This window comes from Pongo abelii, chromosome 23, assembly GCF_028885655.2.
Source record: "Pongo abelii isolate AG06213 chromosome 23, NHGRI_mPonAbe1-v2.0_pri, whole genome shotgun sequence".
NCBI classification, from domain to species: Eukaryota; Metazoa; Chordata; class Mammalia; order Primates; family Hominidae; genus Pongo; species Pongo abelii.
Genome location: NC_085929.1, coordinates 9,121,643 through 9,144,029, shown reverse-complemented (window position 1 = coordinate 9,144,029; position 22,387 = coordinate 9,121,643). Strand labels below are relative to the sequence as shown.

Genomic DNA, 22,387 nt, shown 5'->3' with positions numbered 1-22,387 from the left:
AACATAGGAAAGTTACTGAGAAAAATATGAGCAGAATTTCATAATTCTGCCTTTGCTGAAAGTGTTTGTTCCCTCCTCTACTCATCAAGACCTGACAGCTTATGTAACTCCCCCAAACCACCAACACCTGGGAGGAGTTGAAAATGATTTTAATGAAGAAGAAAAGCTGATGTTTAATTTCAAAACTGATGGTGACAATAGAAGGGAGAGGCATGAATTTATCTTGATTCTAACACATATCATTGTATTTGAGTCTACAAACGAAATTGGTTTCATTTTTATTTTTTGTATGTTTTCGCCAAACTCTAGGCATATATAGAGGCTGGGCAAGAAAGAAAGAAATACAGAAATATGGCATATGTCATCCCTTATTTATTTCCCCATGCGACCAGCCAACAGCTTCTTCACCTAGTCCCCGTTTCAAGCTGACTTTCTGTCTACTTCTCTGTTGGAAATGGAGCTTCCCTAAAGACTACCTCAATGTCAGTTACCCAGAGGCCTTTTTCCATCTTGTGCTCCTAAATTTCTATGATATTAAATGATATTACCCTTTCTGGAAATTCTCCTTAGCTTTGATTTTATAATTTTACTCTAACTCTGTTTCATTCCTTCTTTTATAGCCTTTCTTTTCTCTATCCCTTTACTGCAGAAATGTTGCACGGCTTTGTTCTTGACCTTCTGATCTCTCCACATTCATTCCCTCAGAGCATGTAACCATTTTCTTGGTGTCGGCCTTCTTGACTATCTGATTATTACCATCATATAACGATGTTGGTGATGAGCATAGCTAACATATCCTAGTCATTTTCCTTGTAGGTTATAATAAGCACCCTATATAATTTGTGCCATTTAATTCTTCAAACCTAAATGATACTATTACTAACCAAATTGTATGAGATGACGAAACAGATTTTCATCAAAACCATGGAAAGCAAACGTGAGGAGCCCCTGTGTGTCTCCTTTGTTAATGCCTCTGGGCATCATGGCATGTGGATTGCCGTGGAATGGGGATTAGGAAGCGCAGCACTGTTGAAACACCAGAAAATACGTTATGATAGCGGGTAAGGCCTCTCATCTCTGCACATTGAGATGGTTTTGTTTCTGAGTCAGGTTTGAGATGAGCCAATCCTGACTCCATGGTGCCACCAGGGATCACGAATTTAATAAGATTTTCGTGGATGCTTGGAACCCAACTGGTCTCTGTTTTCTACTTTAGGTAAAGAGCCACAGCTTGAGTGGGGTGGTTTTGGTGTCACATATGCTATCAATAATAACCACCGTTTTGGTGTCACATACACGATGAATAATACCCACCTGTGCAGAGGAATCACTGTGGACTACTCCTCGTTACATCCCATGCTCTTGCGATGGATCCCTCTCACCTGTTTACTGATTTCATTCAAATTCTTCAGCGACCACAGGACCCCGACTTGCCTTATCTATCCTGGTTCCTATCACTCTGCTTTACAGGCCTGGCCTGCTCGCGGCTCCTCACACCAGCGCTGCACGGCTCCCTCCACGCCTCTGCCCTGTCTCCTCCATCAGGCAGAACTAGCTTCCTCCATCTGTATCGGGCAAAAGCCTGCCCAGCGTTCAAGACCCTCCTCAGATGCCACCTCCACGATTAGGCTTCTTCCTGACCCCTGAACCTGTAACACGCGCCACCATAACTCTCCACCTCAGCCCACATTCCCACAGCACTCGCGACGTCCGGGGCCCTCAACATGGCGCTTCATTCTATTTTAGGGTATTTCCTGTTTGTTTCCTGCACAAACATTCGCGCGAGGCACAGCCCCGAGTGACCCGCGCACCAGTGGCCCGCGCTTCCAGCCGCACCGCCACAGGCCAGCGAGGGCAGCCTGAGCCGCTTCCCGCCCCCGCGGGGACTGTAGCCAACCTGCAGCTCTAGCGGGAGGCGGTTCCACAGCGCGCCCGGCAGCCCCGCCACAGCCAGCACCAGCGCCTCCGGCGGGCTTTCCTCCCCTCGGGGAGGCGCCAATCCTCAGGGGCTCCTCGAGAGAGAGCCAGGGAGCAGCTGTGTGCGGACACCTTTCGGCCCTCTGCGGCCGCCGTAGCTCTCCGGCAGAAACGCGGATGTGGAAATCTCAGCCATTCAGGTTTTGAATCAAGACGAATGTGGGTTCTGGACAGACGTACGCTGTCAGGGAGTGTTTACTTCGCCTGCACTTCTGTTCCTCCCCGCCCTCGTGCTGCTCTGGGTCATATACTCGTCCTGAGCCGGCTTCAGCCTCTCAGCGCAGGAGTCCCCGGAGCCATGGCAGAGTACTCTTACGTGAAGTCTACCAAGCTTGTGCTCAAGGGAACCAAGGCGAAGAGGTGGGCCCTGCAGCTCCGGCGGGAGCCTCCTCAGTTCTTTTCGGATGCACTCCACCCCCGCGAATCCGGTAGAAGTCGTGGCGCAGAGACCCGGTTTTGTGGCCTCACAGGCTTCGCCCTGGCCACTGTCCAGGCAGGACGGAGGCCGGACCGCGGTTTCCCGAGCCTGTGCAGAGAGGAGCAGCCTCCCGCGCGTACGACCCTGGAAACAGGATAGAAGGGCGGGTGACCCTTGGCCCCGTACCCACGAGTTTGGGTCCCCCGAGGCATCTCTCCAGGCCTCTGCCTGGTGGTCTGCGTTAGTCTGATCTCGTAGTTCATGATACTAACTTCCTTTGTTAGGGATTATTCTTTTCTCCATTGTCTCTTCCTGGAAAAATTATTGATTAATTTTTTCTAAGCTAATATGTAGAGTGAAACCAGGATGAATCACACAGTGGTTGAGGTGTATATGGGCTTTGATTGTGATGTGGGCTCGAAACTACACTCTGTCATTTGCTAATTTTGTAATTTTTGGCAAATTGGTTAATATGTCTGAACTTCCATGTACTCATTAAGAGATCAAATATCTTTGAACCTCCGTTTACACATTTATACTTTCAGACCATTTTTTATACCTTTAGAAGACTGTGAGGATTAAATGAGAGAACATATATGCAGTAAATAAATTGAGCCAAATGTCAGGAGGAAGTCGTAGTGGTAATTTATTAGCTCTTTAGGAGAAAAATACCTGTGAACTCATATCACCGCTTCTTTTTTATCTGGCAGATTTGCCCGAGGTTTTCTGTACATAGAAATATTGAGCATTTCCTCCTGGTCTCCGTGATAAACAGAGGTTTTGATATTGTTAGGTGAGATGGAAAGAAAGTATCAAGGAGTGAGCTGAAGCTACTGCCCTTGAGAACCCTCTTGAGGAGTCTGGGCTCACGAAGATGCCAGAATAAGTCGCAGGTATATCCTGAATGAATGTGAGATTTTTACTCTGTGAATTTCCTGTGAGGAGTGGTGAGTTATTTTCTGAAAACTTTATGATGAAAATGCAGACGAGAGTGTCTTAAGATTATCGTAATGATCATAATTAATGCTTATGTAGCACTTTCAATGTGCCAAGAAATTGTTGTAGGCACTTTGCACATTAACTTTTTTCAAATCGCTCTTGTTTTTTTATTTTTTTATTGCGATGTAATTCATAATTATAAAATTCACCCTTTTGTACAGTCAGTGGATTTTAGTATATATTCAAGAGGTTCAGCACTGTCTAGTTGCTCAGCATTTTCGTCATCTCAGAAGGAAATCTCTTCCTACCCATTAAAGCAGTCACATCCCATCCTCTCCCTCTCCTAGTCCTTGGCAACCACTAGTCTGCTATCTTTGTGAAATTGCCTATTCTGAATATTTCCTAAGAAATCATGCAACATGTGGCCTTTTGTGTATGGCTTTTTTCACTTATAACCTTCTTGAGGTCCATCATTGTTGTGACACTTGTTCCTTTTTATGGCTGTGTAGTATTCCATTGTATGGATGTATCATTTTGTTCATCCATTCATCAGTTGATGAACATTTAGGTTGTTTCCCCTTTTTGACTGTTGTGACTAATGCTAATATGAATATTCTTACGTAATATTTTTGTGTGTGTATGTTTTCATTTCCCTTGGGTATACATACTTAGGAGTAAAATTGCTGGGTCATATGGTAACTCTTTAACTTTTTGAGGAACCACAAACTGTTTCCTGTAGAAGCTGCACCATTTTAAATTTCCTCCAGCAATGTGTGAAGATGCATATTACCTCTTAATTCTCACAATAGCCTTGAGAGTTAAGTTATTATCCTAATCTTTTAAGTGGGGAAACTGACCCACAGAGAGATTCAGTACCTTTTCCAAAAATCGCAGAGCTAAGAAGTGACAGAATCAGGATTTAAAATCTGGCAGTGTGGCTCTACAATCTGCTTTGAACTTTAACATAATATGTACAAAGCCTGAAGCAAATTCTCAGTACTGTATTTAAGAGGGCATAGCAATGTAAGTCTTCCCAAATAAATAATTTATAAATGAAACAGCTTAAAAGACTTCCAAGTCTCAATCTTACGATAATTATTTATCACACAAATCAATATACCTAAACTCATCTATATAAATTATGTCCTGTAGTAAGAAGAAAAAGAGCAAAGGTAAGAAGAGAAAAAGAGAAGAATATGAAGAAACCCAGCTTGATGATGTTGGTGAGTGAGTTTTCAGTGCTGTATTCTGAAAAAAGTTAACATTTCTTGAGATCTCGTTGAAAATATTTTCCTAGTTGGAAATTTATGATGTATTCATATTTGTCTTAAAGTGCTTAAATATTACCTACAGTTGTAAATTCCATTTATTCTTTAGCACAGTAGATGCTACTGATGCCTTTACTTCATTGTCAGAACAGAGCACAGGAGAGAAGAATTACAACTCTCTGACTTAGTAGGCACCATTAGACTGCTTAGTAGCCAGAGATTCTGATACATAATTTTAAAGGTTTAATGTAAATGTTATTCAACCAAATATATTTTACAAGTTCTTTTCTTTGAACATGTATACATTTTAGTTATAGAAATCAGTTGTCTCTTAAACGAAGTATCTTCACAGGAAAAATCATTATTTTGTGAACTCTGAAATGAATGAAAATTTTAAATACAATGTCAGAGTAGCCTGTAAATGATACTAGAAATAAACTGACAAAAACACACTTAACCAGCCTATTTTCCATTTAGTTGTTTCCATACTTTTTTTTTCTCTTTTAAAACTTGGCAAGTTGCATTTTGAATCTTCATAAATTATGGTAGCTTAAAAAATATATAAAATATGGAATGGTATAAAGCTAATGTTCTGGAAGAATCATTGCTTTTGAAATGGCAAATCAACAATACTAAAATTAGGATAAATATCTAGGGTAGATATGTAGATGTGGAATTGCTGTGTCAAAGGATAGGTGAATGTTTAACTAAGTAAGAAACTGCCAAAAATTTTCTAAAGTGGTTGTGCCATTTTACCCTCCCACCAAGAATGAATTAGTGTTCCAGTTACATCCTTGCCAAGAGTCGATGGTGTTATCAGTCTTTTCTCCCAGTCTGAGTTTTACCTTTTCAGTTTCTTAATGGTGGTTTTCGGATGGACAGCTTTTTTTTTTTTTTTTTTTTAGATGGAATCTCGCTCTGTCGCCCAGGCTGGAGGCCAGTGGCGCGATCTCGGTTCACTGCAAGCTCCACCTCCCAGGTTCACGCCATTCTCCTGCCTCAGCCTCCCAAGTAGCTGGGACTACAGGCACCTGCCACCACGCCCAGCTAATTTTTTGTGTATTTAATAGCGACGGGGTTTCACCATGTTAGCCAGGATGGTCAGAAGCTTTTAATTTTTATAAAGCTTAGTTTATTTTTTTTTCCTTTATGGTTACTGCCTTATCTCTGATCTAAGAGATCTTTGCTTACCCCAAAGTCAGGAAAATATCGTACATTGTCTTTTAGAGGAATCATAGTTTTAGTTTTCACATTAAATCTGTCATTAATCTCAAATTAATTTTTGGCATGGTGTGAGTTTGGTTTCAAGATTTACTTTTTTTTTTTAACATCTTGATAACCATTTATGCCAGCACCATTTGTGTTTCCTTTTTCCATTAATCTAGTTTCGTATCTTCATAAAAAATCAATTAACTTTCTATGTATTGGTCTATTTCTGAACTCTGTTCTATCGATTGTCTGTATTTCTGTTGGTATAGTTCTCTTGATTGCTATAATTTCATGAAGTCTTGAGATCAGGTAGTGTGAGACCTCCAACTTTGTACTTACTATTAGTTTATTAATTTCTACAGTGAAGTCTGTTGGATTTTCTCAGAGAATTGTATTGAGTCCAGATCATTTGAGGGAGAATCAACAACTTAATATTGGGCCTCAATATTTCATAATTTTCAATGTAGCGGTCTTGCATGCCTGTTTAAAAATTTATTCTTAAGTATTTTATAATTTTACACTACTGTCAATAGAAGTTTTGAATTTGATTTTCCAGTTTTTTGCTGTTAGTACGTAGATCTACAATTTATTTTTTTATAGTGATTTTGTAGTCTCATAAGTCTGTTTCACTTATTACTTCTAGTGGTTTGTTTATATAGAAAACTAAGAAATTTGCAATTGTTTCCTGTGACTATCGTTTTACTTCTTCTTTCTAATCCTTATGTCTTGTCGTGCTTTTTATTGGTTTATTATTCTGTCCAGGACTTCCATAGTGTTGAACAGAAGTCGCGAGAATGGGCATAAATGCATTGTTTCCAGGTTTAGGCAGAAAGCTTTCAGTAGTCCACCATATGGTATGATGTCTGTAGGATCTACAGAGAAAACCTTTATCAAGATGAGGACATCCCTTTTAAACATTGTTTCTTGGGAGTTTTTATCATAACGATGTTTAATGCTGTCAAATGCCTCTTTCTGTATCTGTTGAGACGATTATACAACTTTCTTCATTCTGCCTATGAATTACATTGGTTTCATTTTCAACTTTTAAACTAACTTTACATGCCTGAGATAAACCCCACTTGGTTGTGGTGCGTTGTCCTTTGGGATATTGCTAGATTTCATTTCTAGGTTTTTTTTTTTTTTTTTAAGATTTCTATATTGGTGTTGATGGGAGATATTGGACTTTTGTATCCTTTTCTTGTAATGTCTTTATTTGATTTTGGTGTCAAGGTGATATTGGGTGTCATAAAATTAGATGGGAAGTGCTGTCTCCTTCCCTGTTTTTGGAAATAGCTGTGTAAGATGGGTATGATTTCTTCTTTACATGTTTGATAGGATTTACCAGTGAAGTCATCTGAACCTAGAGGGTTCTGTTTGGTTTGGTTTCAGTTCTTTGTGGGAGAATTAAGGTTTTTTAAGAGATATTTTCAGATTTTTCTGTTGTCAGTTTTGGTAATTTGTGTCTTTTAGGAAAATTTCCTTTAATCCACGTTGTTGGATTTATTGACATAAAATTGTTCAGAATATTCCTTTAATATCCTTTTAATGCCTGTACAATCTAATCTGTATTGCAGTCTCTTCATATTGGTAATTTGTGTTTTTTCTATTTTTTCCTGGATCACTCAGTGTAACTGGAGGTTTATCAATTCTTTATAAGATCACTTATTTTAGATCATTGATGATCTTTTAGTACAGGGGTATTCAAACTTTTAGCTTACCTGGACCACAATGGAAGGAGAAGAACTGTCTTAAGCCACACATAGAATACATTAACGATAAGCTGATAAGCCAAAAAAAAGAAAAAGAAAAAAATCTCATAATGTTTCAAGAAAGTTTATGAATTTGTGTTGGGCTGCATTCAAAGCTGGCCTGGGCCACATGCAGCCCTCAGGTTGGACAAGCCTCTTTCAGTATTACTTATTTTCTCTTTTTTTCATTTTCTATTTCATTTATTTTCGGTCTTTTTTTTCCTTCCTTTAACTATTTTCAGTTTACTTTGCTCTTGTTTTATTGCTTCTTAAGAAGGAAGTTAGATCTCTTCATTCCACTTTAGTTTTAGTTATAGTCAACACATTTTGCTTTCATTTTCATTCCATTCAAAATATCATGTAGTTTTCCTTGTGATTTTTCTTTTCATGGACACTTGAGTTATTTAAAAGTGTATTGCTTTTAATTTCTACTACATAGAGATATTATAGGTATGTTATTTTTGCTGATTTCTAATTCATTTATAGTATAGTTGGAGAACATACTTTCTTAGTGAATTTCCATGTACACTTGAAAAGAATGTGTATTCTGCAGATGTTGGTTCAGGCCTTTTTTTGTTTTTTTGTTTTTTTTTGGAGATGAAGTCGCGCTCTGTTGCCCAGCAGGCTGGAGTGCAGTGGCAGGATCTCGGCTCACTGTAGCCTTCGCCTCCCAGTTTCAAGTGATTCTCCTGCTTCAGCCTCCAGAGGAGCTGGAATTACAGGCACCTGCCACCACACCTGGCTAATTTTTTTTAATATTTTTAATAGAGGCGGGGTTTCACCACGTTGGCCAAGCTGGTCTCAAACTCCTGACCTCAGGCGATCCGCCCGCCTCGGCCTCCCAAAGTGCTGGGATTATGGACGTGAGCCGTGGCGCCCGGTGGTTCAGTGTTCTTTAGATGTCACTTAGATCAACTGGTGGAGCTTGTGACTATGCACATCTTCTGTGTCCTTACTGATTTTTTACTCATCCTACAATGTATTGAGAGTTATGTTAAAACCTCCAGCTGTAATTCTAGATCTGTCTACTTGAGCAGTTTTTGCTTAAAGTATTTTGAAGCTGTCATGTGTACACATTTAGGATTGTTAAGTCTTCCTTATAAATTCAGTCTTTCATTTTCATAACATTTTAACTTTTATTTCTGTTAAATGTCTTGATGCCTAGTTAAATTATTTGACCACCCTTTTTCACCTGTCAAGCCTGGGCCTTTTTTAGTTTGTGCTTATTTATTAGGTTTTTGCCTGTAGACTTAGACAGTGACTCTTACTCTAGGAAAGTCTCATCCTCATGGGCCTCAGCCACATGTTCTAGGTATACTTGGTAAATTCTTGCGACTGTGCTATGTCCCAAATTTGTGTGATCTCTGGCATCTCCAGTCAGCCCTCAGAAGTGCCAGCCACTCTGCAGAGGCCTTGTGGAGCCTGCTTGCTGTATGCACTACCCCCAGCCCTTGACCCCAGACCTGCAGAGAACTTTTGCATACACTTTTGAGGCCTCATCTGTATGTAGTTGCCTCTTCTCCTGTACCTTATTCTATAAACTCCAAACATGTTAGCACTGCAAGACTCTCAGCTTAGTGACAGTGACATTGCCTCGTTTTTGGAGGTCTCTACCTCTCTCTGTGTGGTCAAGAAACTGCCATTCGGCAGAAAACAGAAGTTTGTGTGAGATTTGCTTCCTGTGTTTTCCTGTTCTCAAATATCACAGTCCTGTTCTGCCTGTGTTCCAATCCCCGAAAACAGTTTTCTCAAATATTCTATCCAGTTTCAGTTTTCTCATTGGTCATCCTGGGAGGGCAAGTCCAGATCGGCTGGAAGAGGAAGTCCTTCTGTGTCTTTTTCTCTTTGCCCTTCCACCTTCTTTTGCATTGTAGATTTTCTAAATTTGCCGTGTAAGTAAGCATGTGTCTATTTGTGAAGGGAAAGAAAAAAAACTTTTAATTTTTTAAAGCTGTTCTGTTCGTTCCTCACAAGGATCTGAAGGGATTGGTAAATAGGAAGAAAGAAATTCTGTCTTACACATGGAGAATACCATGTGTGACATTAATAAAAATGAGCATGTCTGTAAGCAAAGAGTTTCACTGAGCTCTGCTAGATTCAGAAGCAATTGAACTTACAACATCGTAGTTTGCAAAACACAGATTTGATTTACCCAGGAACTAAAGCTAAGTAAGCTATGGGTTAATAGAAGGTCTGTGAAGGGTACTTAGACTACAGTAAGATTGGGGAAGAAAATTCCATTTCCAAATCTAAAATATATCATTCCTTTGTGCCAAGCAAATAATGAAGGCAGAGATTTAAAGGGGCCCTTAGCACAGAAGCACTGGGTTAGTCAGAAGGTGAGGTGAGCTGTCACACAGCCTTGATGCTAGAATGACGGTGCCCTGGTAGTATCTTATCAGCCATGACACTGGTGCATCAGGCCTTTTTTTTTTTTTTTTTTTTTTTTTTTTTTGAGACAGGCTCTTGCTTTGTTGCTCAGGCTGGAGTGCAGTGACATGATCATGACAGTGCACGCTCGACCTCGTAGGCTCAAGCAATCCTCTCATCTCAGACTCCCGAGTAGCTGGGACCACAGTCTTCTATCACCATACCCAGCTAATTTCTTATTTTTTTTGTAAAGATGGGGGTCTCCTTTTGTTACCTAGGCTGACTTTGAACTCCTGGGCTTAAGTGATTCTCCTGCTTCCACCTCTCAAAATGCTGGATTACAGGCATGCCAGACATATGTAAACATTCTAAACTATGTGAAAATATGTGAAAAGCTTTATTATGCATTGTGAGACAACACAGCGGGAATATTTCACCATCTGCCTAAGGTTTAAAAGGAAATAACTTTAAGCATTTGTCTAAATAGCAAGTAATGTTTTAGAGCGGATTCTCTTAAATTCAGCTTGGGCGTCTGCAGCATATACACAGCTTGAGCTGTAACCTGACGTAGAGACAGGCAACTTCAGTGCCCACTGTTCTTAGGATCCACTGCTTTTTCACAGCTAAAACCCCCGAGTGGCACTGTTAAGTATTATGTTATGTTACTTTAGTCGTTAAACATATAAGCATACCTCCACAGTTTGAATGTAGGCCACTTGCCGAAAGTAGGCAGAATGCTCACATTTAATTCTTGATGATACTGTGTTTAGCTTTCTTGTTCTTTGAAATCTCATTGAGAAAAAATACTGGCATCTGCTCAAAGTAATTTCTTTTTCTGTTGACAATATTATAAGTAATGTTATTGTATCATTTCCCTACTTGGACAGAGTGTGAAAATTTTGAGGAGCTTGTCTGCCAGAAATTTCTTCTTCATTTGCAAAACATTAATGAGATATTATATTTAAATGATTTTATTTAATAATAAGTGTACTTGGTGAACGTGGCATAGAACATACAAAGTAAAACTAATTTAAAATTATTAACTATTACATTTATAAGAAAGACTTGCTAATCATAACACTGTTCATGATTCTGAATAAAGCATTATTTCTTTTACTGAAAACAATTGTAGCTATAACTCCATCTTCTAAATTGTCATTAGTTGTATTGCTTTCTACTCGTCTTTAGCTGAAATTTTAATTTTGATTAATTTTCTTTTTCTCCATTGGTTTTGTGTGTGTGTGGAGGCAAAATACACAGAATATAGAATTTGCCAGTTTTTCTATTTTTACGTGTATACTTCAGTGGCATTTAAATGAATGCACCATTTTACCTTCCTACCAGCATTGCACAGGGTTTCAGTTTCTCCACATCCTGCCCAACATTTGTTTTTCTGGTTTTCTTGGTTTCTGTTTTTTGTTTTTTGTTTGTTTTGATAATAGCATTATAATGGGTGTGAAGTGGTATTGTATTATGGTTTTGATTTATATTTCCCTAGTGACTAGTGATGTTGAGCATCTTTTCGAGTGCTTATTGGCCATTTGTATATCATCTTTGAAGCAATGTCCGTGTATATTCTTTGCCCAGTTTTGAATTGTGGTGTTTGTCTTTTTGGAGTTCTCTATATAGTCTGGATATTAATTCCTTATAATGTGTGTAGTTTACAAATATTTTCTCCATTCTCTGGGTTGCCTTTTACTCTGTTGACAGTGGTTCTTGATGCACAAAAGTTTTTAATTCTGATGAAGTCCAGTTTGTCTATGTTTTCTTTTGTTGCCTGTGCCTTTGATGTTCTATATAACAAATCATTGCCAAATTCATTGTCGTGCAGCTTTTCCCATTTTCTTCTAAAAGTTTTCTAACTTTAGCTCTTACATTTAGGTCTTTGGTCTATTTGAAGTTACTTTTTGTATTTGGTGTTAGATAAGGGTCCAACTTCATTTTAGGTAAAATTTTATGTATTTTAAAATTGATTACGAAAAGCATGAAATGTTTAGTTAAAAGAAAATTTTGTGCAGTGGAATTAACTGAATCTTTAAAACCTTTTCATTATGGAAATATCCAAACTAATCCATACATAGAAGAATATAATGAGTCCCCATGTGCCCAGGCCCCAGCATTAATTATCAATATTTTGCCAATCTCGTTTCATTTACTTACTCACCCACACACACATTAATTCCTAGAAAATTTTAAGTAAAATCACAGATATTATGTCATTTTACCCATAAGTACATAAATGTACATTTCTTAACGTGGTATGTATTTCTCTCATCAAATGTTTTGTTCTTTATTTTTATACGTTATTCTATGTCATTATCAGACCTGGTAACATTAACAAGAATTCCTTAATATGTCATATCCAGTTGATGATTGACTTATTTCCACTCTAGTTAAAGTACAATTTAGGAGTAGGTTTGAGGATATTTTTTAACATTAAGATATAAACTTTTATAACAACTGTTAAAATAATTTTTGCTAGAGTCTAACATTTCTATTGGCAAATTGGAAATTAGTATACATAGACACAGATTGTGCTCGTTTTGCTTTCAATCTAAAATCATAGTTAAGATTACTGGCCGGACGCCGTGGCTCACAACTGTAATCCCAGCACTTTGGGAAGTAGAGGCGGGTGGATCACGAGCTCAGGAGTTCAAGACCAGCCTGGCCAATATGGTAAAACCCCGTCTCTACTGAAAATACAAAAAAAAAATTATTCGGGCATGGTGGCAGCTACTCGGGAAGCTGAGGCAGAGAATGGTTTGAACCCGGGAGGCAGAGGTCGCAATAAGCCAAGATCGCGTCTCTGCACTCCAGCCTGGGTGAAACAGTGAGACTCCGTCTCAAAAAAAAAAAAAAAGATTACTATGCTAGAAAGTCTTCCTGTAGAGGTATTTTTAAGAAATATTATGATAGGCATTGCCTCTGGAAAGCAGGTATGAATATATGGCTGGGGTCTATCATGAGAGAGACCGTTCTCCATATATCAATTTGTATCTTACATGTTGTCTTTTGTTTTGTTTTGGTCTTTTTTTGAGACAGGACCTTGCTCTGTCACTCAGGCTAGAGTGCAGTGGCATGATCATAGCTCACTATAACCTAGAACTCCTGGGCTCACGTGATTCTCTTTCCCAGCTCCCCGAGTAGCTGGGATTACAGGCATACACCCCCATGCCTGGCTGTATGTTGCTATTTTGTATTTTAAAAACCTAATTCTGACTGTGCTGGTAGTGGCATGAATCTGTGCACATACATGCAAACAAGTACATGTAAAACTGGTGAAATCTGAATAAGCTTCATGGATTATATCAATGTCAGTTTCCTGATTCTAACAATGTATGATACTTATGCAAGATGTCATCATTGAGACAAAGCGAGTAAAGGATATGTGAGATCTTCATAGTATTTCTTATGACCACCACGCGATGTGAACCACCAGCCATCCAGATGAAAGAAAACCCAGCCCTTGTGACTTGACTAAGATATTAAATCCATGTTATCAGCACGTTTTTAACTGGATGTGATATAAGGTTAACATATTTTATAATCATTGTATTTATAAATATTTTGTCTAAATGTTATGGTATTCCAAGTTTTCCAAAAGAATCAACCAAATACAAGTTATAAATAAACATTTTATTTGTTATGGGAGATAAGCTAACCAAATTTATAACCCAGATTTAGATACACAAGAAAATCAGTTTTTAAAGTTTTGTTTAATAGAAAGCAGTGTAATAAATCAAACATTAAACAACTAAAAATGTATATGAATATTTATTTTCACACACAAAACTCCCTCAGACATCAGTTCTAAAATTCAAAATACCAAAGGCATTGTATATACCTTTTCATGTTTTCTAATTCTGAAGAAAATAAATTTTACTTAAAATGCTAATATTTGAATAAAGTATGCATTCATAATTATGTTCTTGTCTTTAAAGTTAATTTTTCAAACAGAACTAAACAGTTTTATCTTCAGTAGATCTTTTAGAAAGGAAGCAATCCTACCTCATCTAATTAGAATTTAGTCCTACTAGGAAGATACACTACAAATATTTATTGTAGTAATCTTTGAATAGTAAAATGAAAGGTGATTTTGGTTTCCTTTTCTATATGTTCTTGTATTATATTTTTCACGTTCTTCTCTTAAGTTCTTTTCTGTGATTTTTAAATCAGGGAGGAAAAATTGATTCAGTCTAAACACTTAGTGTTTCTTCTACAAGAAGTATCCTCATGGCTATTCTGTTATTTTGTTTCACTTAGGGGAAAATGGTTTTATTGGCCTCAGACAGCTGCTTTATTAGATGCAATGAAGCAGGAGACATAGAAGCAAAAAGTAAAACAGCAGGAGAAGAAGAAATGATCAAGGTAATGATGACATTTTATACGGATGACTGCATTCATACATGCAATGTGACTGTATCTCTTTAAAATGTTAAATCATCATTTACTGTCACTTTAAAGATTTAGTTAATAGCTTTTTATAATGTGTTGTTTCAAATAGACTCATTTTTAATTATAAATCCCATAATTGATGGCTTGTTTATACAATGTGGTAAAGAAATCAATGCATCTAGGAGCTACCTTGCCATTATCTCCAAGGATTACTATCTTTTTCTGGTAGTTCCACATGGTCTTTTTAAGCTTTCATTTTCTTGTTTTCTTGCTTGTATTTTAAAATCTAATTTTTAAAATAGATAACATGTACACGTGATCCAACATTTTTAAATAAAAGCATATGAAGATGAAGACATATGCCTGCCATGCATCTTACTCACCTGTGTCCCAGCTCCTGTTCCTCTTTCCCTTTGTTTTTTTTATGGCCTCCTAAAACTTCTTCATAAACATATGAATACATTTATAATTTTCAACTTTTTACACTAAAGGCAGCCTCCTCTCTAGTCTTCTCAACTTTTGACTTTTTTTTTCCTTAAAATTGTATCTTGGAGAGTTTTCTACTATTAGTTTGAATGCACAAAATTTTCTCTTTTTCTTGCTTTTCTTCTCTTTCTCTCTTTTAACAGCCACATAATATTCCATTTTAGGGATGTACCTTAATTTATGTAGTCTTTTATAGATGGAAATTTAGGCTGTTTCCATTCTTTTGCTCTTATAAACAGTGCTGCAGTACATAACATTGAATATGCATCAATTTGTAGATGTGCGGGTGGACCTGAAGATAAATTTCCAGAAGCAGAATTACCAGGTCGGGGTATACGCATTTGTATTTATGTAATGCTTGAGCTTCTGTGATGATAATCACTCTATGAAACATAAAAAATCATAGCAGAACTTCTGGGGCCTTAGCCCTTACATTTGAAAAATATTTTTATTAATAGTACCCGTCTTCTTTGCATTAGGAGAAACATGAATCACATAAAACATGATTTTTATTTTATTTTTAAAATGTGTTTGCCTCACTAAGCTGGAAATAAAAGTTCCTTATTACAGGCTAAATTCCCTCATCCGTAGTCAGACACGTTATCCATTCCACCAGTGGCCTGTGCCCTCCCTAATCCTACTGTTTGTTTTACATCATTGTAAAAGTTAAACAGACATCTTCATATCAAGGTGAAATTCTAAATAATACTGTTAATATAACCTAGATAAATCAGGTAGTTAACTGGAATTTGATGAAAACATTTAAGGCTTAATTTCTTAGACTCACAAAAGCCACTGATCCTTAATGACAAACATGTTCCAGGATGTGTCTAAACAATAACTCCCCCTTCTTGACACATGGCTTTTCTGTGTCTTGGCATTCCATCCCAGTACTGAGCAAGGCACTGATCTTTAATCATAAACATATACCGGGATGTGTCTAAGGAATAACTCCCCACTTCTTGACACGTGGTTTTTCTGTGTCTTGGCATTCCAACGCAGTACTGAGCATCGTGAACCTTGCTTTGTTTGTCTCTGTTGGGAATCACACGTTGCATCCAGTGTGACCCAGATTTGCTGGCATTGTGGGGGCCAGAGTGGAAGGCTCTAAGAGAGGGGGCAAATGTCTTTTCTAAAATGCCCTTCATTCTTATAATTAGAGCATAAAAATTTACATTACATTTTTCTCTACTGCCAGTGTAATTTAAAACCATCTCTCAATTCTCTGTACGAGCTTCATGTTAGATTTCCAGTCATATGTTTGATTTTCTTTTTAGAATAGTCTTGATTTCAGTTAATTTCAAATCTAAAGCTCAAACAATTTCAATATAAAATGTAGATATTTTCTTACAGTTAGAGAAGTGAAATGCTATATTTTTTCATTGCATGCATCCGGCACATGCGTAGTAGTCTTGAATTTCCATAATGCCCCTGTGAGGTGGATGTGAGCTCAGCCTTACAGACAGGAAGACAGCCTCTGACCCTCCTTACATCCTCGTGGTTTTTGTCAGTCAGTTCATGGAAATCACAGTGATTTCAAGGTGTGGTAAGACAGGATGTGTACCCAGACTCAGTTGACTCCAGAGGCCACTCTCAGTATTTCATAGCACATTGCTTCTCAGGAAACAGGTCATTGAGGAAATGCAGATGGGTTGGTGACTTACATTTAATTTAATTTATTTATATTTTATTGTATCATGTTTAAATTTTTTTATCTGGATATCATCACAAAAGTGTTATTGAATGCAACAATTGCAAATATATGTGCAGTGCTTTGCACTTATGCAAAGACACAAAGATACAAAAAGATTGCATTTTTCACTATTTAAAGCAATTTTCGGATGAAATACAAAGTTTTCTGGGTCTCTTTGGTTAGTCAAGTACTTGGAAGCTCTGAACAGTGATTATTTAGCACTCTTTTCATACCATTTAATTGCAGGCTGCCCTAATTAATCTCTGTCAGCCCTTCACCTTTAGGACCTTGCCTCATCTACCAGAACACAGATCCTCTTACTAAAGGTAGCATTGTGTTACAGGCCCTAGCAGGGAATGTTTTGAGGTCTGGGACCCCTCTAATCAAAACTGTCACAAAGAACTCAGTGGCACAATCACGTTTTTTGTCATCACTTTCTAAGCAGCCCTGGAACTGGACTCTGACCACAGAGGTCCCTTAGGAGACATGAATCCTTACCATTGCCCATTGCCTCTTCTGTGGGTGATCCTAATTGTTGAATGCAGATTAATTAACTTATGACATGTGATAGTAAACATCTATCCAACTTAGGAGGATATAAGAAGCTACTAAAAGAGGTGGGTTCCAATTAATTAAAAACAAGTTGTGTAATGTTAAAAGTTTTAATAGTTTGGTAATAGTCTGTGCAATGTAAAAGAGCTATTGATCTTTCAATCTGATCAAATGACACTTGTCTACTAGGGATAATTTGATCCTAGTGTATTCACTTGGACGACAAAATTAAATTAATGATTGCTTTATTGCCTAGCAGCATCTGATGTATAAAATGTTTCTGAAACAATTTTGTCTGTAGTGTTTCTGACACAAGGGCTGAGAAGGAAGCATGTGATAGCACTTACTCATATAGATTATATATATGAAGTAAAAACACATAGCCAGAACCTGTCTTTTTCTGAATATAGTTGCTCAGTTAATTTTTTCTTCTGCATAAGTAATCATCTCGAATGTTCTTATGTGATATGTAAAGTGGGGAAGGTGGAAGATAAACATATAACCCATTGGATTCTCTTTTCCAATATCTAGATTAGATCCTGCGCTGAAAGAGAAACCAAGAAAAAAGATGACATTCCAGAAGAAGACAAAGGAGATGTAAAACAATGTGAAATCAATTATGTGTATGTATGCATTTCCTTTTAGACCTACAGATTTGACAGTGAAGTGCTTCTCAAAGTGCTTTCAAAATAAATTACCTAACTAGCTGGGTATGGTGGTGCATGCCTGTAGGCCCAGCTACTCGGGAGGCTGAGACAGGACGATTGTTTGAGCCCAGGAGTTCAAGGCTGCAGTAAGCTCTGATCATCACCGCATTCCAGCCTGGGTGACAGAGCAAGACCCTGTCTGAAAAAATGAAAACTGATGGACAAGAAGAGGCAACATAATGTAGCCTCTAGGACAGAGCACTGAGCTAAATGCTTTTCTTTTATTGAGGGTTCAGTTTTCCTAATCATCCTACCAGCTCCCAAAGCTAGTCACTCGCATTAGTCAATCTCTCTATTCATTCATAGAATGGGCGTGATGCCAGTCAAAGGCTGTGCTATGGCCAGGACAGAGGGGACTCCAGCCAGCATGCCCTAATAGAAGTAGGGGCTTGTGCTACCCAGTCAATGAGTGGCCCTCCTCTTGAGAGGTCACGAAGGTCATCTTTGTTGTTCAAAATCTCCAGCTCATTAAAAAAAATACAATTAGACTTTTTTTTCTCCCTCAAGATGGAGTCTCGCTCTGTCCCCCAGACTGGAGTGCAGTGCCACGATCTCAGCTCATCGTAACCTCCACCTCCCAGGTTCATGTGATTCTCCTTTTTCAGCCTCCTGAGTAGCTGGGACTACAGGCGCACGCCACTATGCTCGGCTAATTTTTGTATTTTTAGTGGAGACAGTGTTTCACCATGTTGGCCAGGCTGTTCTCGAACTCCTGACCTCGAGTGATCTGCCTGCCTTGACCTGCCAAAGTGCTGGGATTGCAGGCGTGACCCACTGTGCCTGGCCTATAATTAGACTTTTTTAATAAGTGAAAAAGAAATTAACAGTATTTATAAATTTAATAGTAAATATGTATAATCAGAGTTTCAGGTATTTTTCAATGAAGACATTTTCTTTGCAGAAAGAAATTTCAGAGCTTCCAAGACCACAAAGTTAAAATACGTAAAGAAGACAGTAAAATTCCTAAAAAGGCTCAGAAAGATGGATTTTTGCATGAGATGCTTCTGGACAGGTAGCTATTTATTTACTTATTTCCACTATTTTCAGTAGCCAATAGAAATGGCATGTAGAAAACCTATATTCTCTTAAATTACTGTAGTTTTCACATTTTTGTCTTTATTTCTAATTTATGAGTGTGGCAATATTACCTAGAGAGGACATCATGAGTTTGGGAAAATACTGCCAAGAAAGAATATCTAAAAATTATAACCGATTCTAAGTATATACTTAAAGAAATTCAAGTTTGACTGTATCTACTTCATAAATTTATCATTATCTTTTTATAACTATTAGAACCAGAGTTAGAAAGAAGCAGTTTGACTAATATAAAAAGTATGTGGATTCTGTTAGAGTAGTTCAGGATCCTTAAAATAAGCAAAGATCAACTAAAAAACTAAGTATAAAAGCTAAACAAGTGAAATAGAAGCAGTTTTATTGTAAGATTTGGAAGAGTGCAGGATGTTTATCATAGCACATTATTAATATTTATTACTCTTCCTATGTAGATAAGTAATGTCCTAGATTTACAACATAGAAAAACAGACGTTTAGCTGTGAGTGTACAAGTATAAATCAGTTAAGTGCCAGATTATGATAATCACCAGCCGCTCATTCAAGTCCTATGTTGCAAATTTACTCTTACTCTTTTTTTACATTACTTGATAAAGGCAATGCTTAATTACATATTTCCTGTTAACTAGCTGGTAGAATTCATACCTAAAGTCAGTAAATAATGTTAAGAATTTTTTTCCAGCTTTGCAAATGAATATGTATCTAGTTGTAAGAAATCAAGAAGAGGTTATAAAATATAATCAGGATGTGGACTCTAAAACAGAATAACCCTCTATGTCCTGTAACTTTTATCACTTGTAATAATACAGCATTCTCACCCTGTTAAATGGAAATTTAGAGCACCCTTAAATTCTGGAATAATTAAAATTGCTATTTGGATTGAAAAAGCCCTTAGACAACATTTATTAAATATTAGGAAAAAACTTTTATAAGATTAGAATCCATTTTTTATAGAAACCAAATTTAAAAGTATACATATTTTAATATAAGTGTTGTGGTAATACAGTAACCAAAACTGAGCACACATTTTTAAAGCTTTTATATTTATTAGCAGATGAATATATATGGCATGTTTTACATAGATTAATTTTACTATTTTTCTTTGTTTTAACAGGAGAGTGAAGTTGAAACCGACAGATACTGCAAATGACTGGGATTTTTGTTTCTGCCTTATCTTTTTGTGTTTTTTTCTGAATAAAATATTCAGAGGAAATGCTTTTACAGAGTTCTTGAGTTGTTGTGAAATTGTTGTTTAGCTAGTAGCTAGTTTAACTAGGATTAAGCAAGTTTAATCAGGATCATTCATGGATGTACTTTTGAGCTAACTACCGTTTTTCATATGGAAATGAAACTTACGGTACACACTTAACGTACCAAAGAATTATTTTCTGGATTTCCTGTCCTGAAACATGAAGTGTACTAGAAACCAATTCTTCCTGTGCTACTTGTGGAATCTTTCTTACTGGATCATAATCTTACTTTACTTTATACAACAGATGCTTAATCAGTGCCTTTAATAGGAAGTTAGAAACTCCCATTCCAATCAACAAGGCTTTGATTCTACCTCCTAAGTACTACCCAGGTCACAGACAATCCAAATATCAGAACTAGGGGGCTGGGCAGTGAGGACAAATCATCTATTAGAGAGTGGGACAGAAAGTGGAAACATTACAAAGAAGCAGGTAGGCTCAGAAGAGAGGCGAGAGTAGTACTGGGAAAACTCCCTACTGAGGACAGGTTTGCCAGAGTGGATATGTATGTGATGCTTTTGTCCTCGTGGGCTGGAATGGAAGCTGATAAAGAAGTTCAGACGCTACATGTTGCTTAGGTCTGCTTTGTTGAAGCCTGTCTGTTTCAGAGTTCCTAAACACAATATTCCCATGGCATCTAATCCCAGTGAGAGCTCCAAATCCAGGCTGTGTATCAGATGCCACGGGAAATTCTGCCTCAGGACTGAGGTTGGTTCAAGCATCTGGATGATGTCAAAAGTCCACGTTGTGTGCTGGCCTAACCTGAAAGACCCTATCTAGTCCTAGCCTTTAAATTTCTTCTGTCAGCAAATCTAGAGTTACATGGCATCTGTACAAGCTAGGTAGCTGAGGCATGGGATCAGCCCTATAAAGGAGCTTTTGAAGCTTTTGTTGTAGGTCTAGCTTCAACTTGGCACTCCAGTTCCAATAGCTGGACATTCTCTCATCGTGTGTTCTGATCCTTGGATTGGGAACAAAGTAACCATTCTGATCCCACAAAGCAGAGGTTCCGGTTCCCAACTCGTGACTATTTTGCCTCCCAGGGGACATTTTTGGTTTTCACAACTGGAATACGGTGTTAGAGGGTAGAGGCTAGGGATGCTGCAAAGCATGTGGCAGAATCCTGTTCTGCCCAGAATGCTAACAGTGCCAAGTTTATGGAGCCTTCCCACCCAGGGGCTTGTTCTATTCCTTGTTTCTCTCAGCTCCCTAACCCTTAAACACAACAGTTCAAATCTATATGCATAAGCATCTCCTAGGGACCTGAACGTTTCCAATATCGACTACTGAGACCCATCCGTAGAGATGTAGGCTTAGGAGGTCTAGGATTGGGCTCAAAATTTGCATTTTAACAAGTACTCCAGTCATTCTGAAGCAAGCGATGCAAACCACACAATGAGGAAAACCGCCTTCAAGAGACTGAAACTTGCTTGCCAACACTAGCTTGGTATCTGAGACCATCTGCCTGCTGACTGGCTTTCCTGTCACAAACATTCTGCACGTAGGCAACGGGTGTTACTGGACTCCATGTTAACTCGTTCACCCCTATGTTCCTTTGGTTCCTGTCCCCAGTGCAGCGAGCAGAACTCATTGCAGATCTTGACAACAGAAGTTACAGATTTAAAATAACTTGCCTGTTCCCGTGGACTTTATCCACTAGTGAAGGAGGACAAGTGGACCAGGGGAGAGGGTAGGTGGGGGCGCCTTCACTATTCCTCCCATTCAACTTTATGCAAACCCCAGCTAGACCACTGGGAGAGCAACGGAGGTTAAGAATGACTGCATCTAAATATTGTCATCTGGTCCACTCTTCTTCCATCTTCTACAAAATGATATGAGTTTTGTATAAAGCACTACTGAAACCAAGATAAACTCTGGCTTAGCAAGCCCCTGACGGATCACTCTAGTAATCTTATCAAAACCAAGATTACCTAAAAGCACTAACCAAAGGAAAAGCTCCCTCAACCCAACCTATGACTGCTCACATTTTTCAGATTGAATCATTTCAATTGTATTTTAAGGTTCATTGACTCTTTACCACCTCCAAGCTGCTCCTGAACACAATTGATTATTATTTTTTAATTTTGAAATCTTTCTCACTTCTAGAATTTCCACTTGAGCCTTTGTTATTATTGTAGTTTCTTCTATTCTGCTGTGATTTCCTATCCATTTATTTTAAGGGTTTTTGGGGTTTTCATTTTCATAAGAATTACAATAACTACTTTAAAAATGCACACTAATTGCAACATCTTGGTCATCTCGAGGTCAGTCGCTATTGATTGCCTTTTTCTTTGAATATGTTTCT

General features: G+C 37.9%; 1 protein-coding gene across 5 annotated transcripts; it reads left to right on the top strand.

Annotated features, from left to right (window-relative positions):
• The first annotated feature begins 2,206 nt into the window (after positions 1-2,206).
• Positions 2,207-20,863, top strand: LOC129053579 (protein FRG1-like). Of its 5 annotated transcripts, none has more exons than XM_054545553.1 (7): positions 2,207-2,337; positions 3,189-3,288; positions 4,487-4,557; positions 14,193-14,297; positions 17,587-17,678; positions 18,664-18,774; positions 19,947-20,863. In XM_054545553.1, exons 3-7 carry the CDS (start codon positions 4,531-4,533, stop codon positions 20,086-20,088), a joined length of 477 nt encoding a protein of 158 aa, XP_054401528.1. In that variant the 5' UTR covers positions 2,207-2,337; positions 3,189-3,288; positions 4,487-4,530; the 3' UTR covers positions 20,089-20,863. The 5 variants fall into 5 exon arrangements, with proteins under 5 accessions (XP_054401528.1, XP_054401526.1, XP_054401529.1 ...); XM_054545551.2 differs by having other exon boundaries at positions 2,215-2,337; positions 3,106-3,288; XM_054545554.1 differs by lacking the exon at positions 3,189-3,288 and having other exon boundaries at positions 2,250-2,337.
• Positions 20,864-22,387: the final 1,524 nt, after the last annotated feature.